The sequence below is a fragment of the Microtus ochrogaster genome, unplaced genomic scaffold (genome assembly GCF_000317375.1).
Source record: "Microtus ochrogaster isolate Prairie Vole_2 unplaced genomic scaffold, MicOch1.0 UNK81, whole genome shotgun sequence".
NCBI classification, from domain to species: domain Eukaryota; kingdom Metazoa; phylum Chordata; class Mammalia; order Rodentia; family Cricetidae; genus Microtus; species Microtus ochrogaster.
In genome coordinates, this window is record NW_004949179.1 from 587,094 (window position 1) to 590,907 (window position 3,814).

The 3,814-nt window shown below is 55.1% G+C and overlaps 1 protein-coding gene across 1 annotated transcript in view; it reads left to right on the forward strand.

Moving 5' to 3' along the window:
- Nucleotides 1–1,195: 1,195 nt before the first annotated feature.
- Nucleotides 1,196–3,814, forward strand: part of Tmem161a (transmembrane protein 161A) — a 6,862-nt gene continuing 4,243 nt past the window's right edge. The window contains exons 1-4 of the mRNA XM_026777768.1: nt 1,196–1,591; nt 1,992–2,072; nt 2,360–2,457; nt 2,570–2,726. Coding sequence (XP_026633569.1) covers nt 1,536–1,591; nt 1,992–2,072; nt 2,360–2,457; nt 2,570–2,726 — 392 coding nt within the window. The 5' untranslated portion in view covers nt 1,196–1,535. The remainder of the gene's footprint in view (nt 1,592–1,991; nt 2,073–2,359; nt 2,458–2,569; nt 2,727–3,814) is intronic.

Genomic DNA, 3,814 nt, shown 5'->3' on the forward strand with positions numbered 1-3,814 from the left:
CACACACACACACACACACACACACGTCTGCACGAACGCGCACGCACACGTCAAGAAAAACAAACAAGAAAATAAGGAAGATAAGGAAGAAAAAAGTGGGAAAGACAACAGACAGAAAAGCACCTGTTAGAACTACAATTCCCGGCAGGCATTGCGAGGCCTTCCTCGTTCTTAGCCCTATGACCAGCTTCTCAGGCTGCCGGTCAACAGGATCCCGTCTCTAATTGGCCAAGTTCCGCGGAGCTTACCCGCCTTCAGCCGTGTGCGTTGGTGCGCTCGGGAGCGGACATGGTGAGCAGGCCCTGTGGGGTCCCTCCCTGGGGCAGTGTGGGCTTCAGTCGTGTGGAGCGAGGCACAGGGACTGCATGGGTGGAGGACCACCTGGCAGAGCTGAGAGGGACCCCGAAGGCTCGGAGGCCGGTGGTCGACGGAAGTGGGGTGTAGTCGGTGGTGCAGGACTCCTTAGGAGTGAAGGGTTTGCAGCTGTGTTTGCTTCCTGACAGGGTCTCACGTAGCCCAAGTTGTACTACAACTTATTCATAGTCTCGGGTGTTCTCGAACTTCTGATTCTCCTGCCTTCACCTCCAGAGTGCTGGGATGACAGGCGTGTGCCACTATGCTTGATTTTCCATTTTGTTTTTAAGATATTTCGTTTTGTTATCATGGATGTTTTGTATGTTTGTCTGTGCACCCCGTGTGTATCTACTGTCCTTAGAGGCCGGAGAAGGTTGTAGGATTCCCTGGAACTGGAGTTAGCACGTCTTTAATCCCAGCACCCACGAGGCAGAGACAGGCGGATGGATCTCTGTGAGTTTGAGGCCAGCCTGGTCTACAGAGTGAGTTCCAGGACAGCCAGGACTACAGAGAAACCCTGTCTTCACAGAAAACATTGTTATTTAGAAAGGGCCTTATTGTGTAGCTTTGACTGGCCTGGAATTCACTCTGTACCCCAGGCTGACCTCAAACTCACAGAGATCCACCTGCCTCTGCCTCTGAGTGTTGGGATTAAAAGCGTGTGCCACAACCACTGAGCTAAAGAAAACATTTTTTTGTTTGTTTGTGTTTTTCGAGACAGGATTTCGCTGTAGCTGTGGAGCCTGTCCTGGAACTGGCTCTGTAGTCCAGGCTGGCCTAGGAAATATTCTTTAATAGCTGGATGTGGTGGCTCTGGCCTTTGATCCTAACACTGGGGAGCCAGAGGCAGGCAGATTCCTGTGGGTTCTTGGCTGCATAGGAACAACCAGGGCTCACAAACAAACAAAAATACACAAGGAAAGGGGTTCAGGGGTCTGACAGTAGGAACAGAAGTCAGGCCCCATCATCTGAGGGTGTGGGGAGGATGTCTGGGACCCCCAGAATGAACTCTGGCGTCATCCCAGTTGCCACCAGGGCCCGAGGCCAGCCCTCCCCATTCGCCTATCTTCCCTATAAATAGCTTGGGTTACTTCAGGAAGCTTTGAACTTTCTGACTAGAGCCGCTTCCTCAGGCGGCCCTCGGAGTGCAGCTGGTGGTGACCCTGTTCGCTGCCACCCTCATGCACAGGCTGGCTCCACATGGCTCCTTTGCCCGCTGGCTGCTCTGTAATGGCAGGTGAGTAAACCCTGTCCAGCCGGCCGTGGGCAGAGCCTGCCCAGTTCCTCCTTCTCTCCTTCTTTAGAAATTACTTTTAATTATGTGTAGGTGTGTGTCTCCACGTGTGGGGTTGTGCCCAGGAGCGCAGATACCTGGGGAGGCCAGAGGTGCCTCAGCCTTCGGGGTGCTGGACTCTAAAAGCTCACAGACTTAAGGGTATCCTGGGTTCCCTAGCCCCTGTGGCTGGATCAGACCCCAGAATTCCCGGGCTATGGCCACTCCCAGCACTCTGGGCCACCTTCCCACAGCCACCCTGCTCCACCTCTGCTGCTGCCCAGGGCTCTGTCCTCAAGACCAAATTTGGGTTCTTTGCCTCGTGCCCCCAGGCCAAGCTTTCCCGACTCTTTCTTATCCTCAGTCTGTTCCGCTACATACACCCGTCAGAGGAGGAACTGCGGGTGCTGGCAGGGAAACCAAGGCACAGAGGCAGGAAGGACCGGTGAGTGGCTCCCATTTGACTCCACAGGGCCCAGGCTCTCCTATGCCCTCCTGCCCAAGGGCAGGCCTCACTCCTGCCCGAGGGCGAGGGCTCGAGGCTGGGGGACGTGACCCGCCCTCCTGCTGCGGTGCGGGATTCCTGGCTGTTTGCTCTGGGCTGGCCCTGTGCCTAGGCTGCCCCCACACCTAACATAGCTGAAGATTCTTCCCAAGCCAGCACCATCCTGGTTCTCTGGCAGGCCCAGAGGAGATCGCTGGGCCCACCTTTCACTGTCCTCATGTGCTCAGGTGGGCAAATGGCCTTCATGACGAGAAGCCATTGTCAGTGCCTCGAGACGCCCCTTTCCAGCTGCAGACCTGTCCCCTCACTGCTGCGGATGCCCTAGGTAACACCCGGTCCAGCACCTACTCCCCACCCCAGCTATGGGGTCACCCTGCCTGGGGATGAGGTGGGGAAGGGCAAGCCTGCAGTAGGCAGCTGGACTCCTGTCCCTGCAGTCCTGCGCTTCTTTCTGGAATACCAGTGGTTCGTGGACTTCGCGGTGTACTCCGTCGGTGTGTTCCTCTTCACGGAGGTCTACTATTTTGTGCTGGGCCCAGTCCAGGAGACCAACATTGCCGTGTTCTGGTGCCTGCTCACACTGGCTTTTTGTCTGTATCCTTCCTCCAGTGGGACTCAGGCCTGAGCCCCTTGTCCCTCTAACTGTAATCTGTGTGTCACTGTGCCCTTGTCCCTCTAACTGTAGTCAGTGTGTCACTGTGTGCCACAGACCTGCCCCCAAGTTACAGCATGACCTCAGACTCCAGACTCGTCCTCCCAAGTGCTGGGGCAACAGCTGTGTCATCGCACCGTCTTGGGTTGGACCACTGGATGGGTTTCTGCCCCTCCAGGTAGGTCTATAGGATCATGGAAACGAGGGGACAGCTTGCTGGGAGCTGGCTCATCTTTTTTTGTTTCTTTGGTTTTTTGAGACAGGGTTTCTCTGTGTATCCCTGGCTGTCCTGGAACTCACTCTGTAGACCAGGCTGGCCTTGAACTCACAGATCGCCTGCCTCTGCAGTGCGGGATTAAAGGTGTGTGCCAGCACTGCCAGGCCTACCTTTTTACCCAAACCTTCTAGCATATTCTTTGCATAAAAGAGCACATCACCAGGACAGCTTGGAGCTGGGAAAGACCTGTCCTTCTACATTGAGAGCAGAGGCCCAGGGATGCCTGGGACCAAGTGAGAGCACAGAGGATCACCCAGTGCCCAGGATGTAGGTCTGTGGGGACATTTCACGGCTGACTGCAACCTGGGCCGCCCCTTAGAAGAATTTCAAGGGGCTTCATGAAAGCAACGAGTGTGTGGTTCTTAAACATGTGTGGGCGACTGGGTGAGGAGGGGTGGGTTTCACTGAGCATTCACGGAGAGGCCCCTGGGTCCAGCCAGGAGAGGCTGGGCTCCATTCCCAGCACAGTCCCCCTAAGGAAGAAACAGTGTCTGGCTTTTCTGTAGCATCAGATGCCACCCATGTGGGCTTTTCACTACCCCTCCTCCCCTAGCTGCAGCTGCCATAATGCTTTCTGATCGTTCATAGGTCATTAGGCCACCTCCAACCAAACACCAGCACCCCAGCTCACCTGATCCCACACCTCAAATTTAAACTCCAGGTGCCCAAGGTCAGTTCTTGCAGAGTTGTCTCTGATAGTCTGTCCCTGGCTTTTTTTTTTTTTGGGGGGGTTTTTTTTTTGGGGTTTTTTGA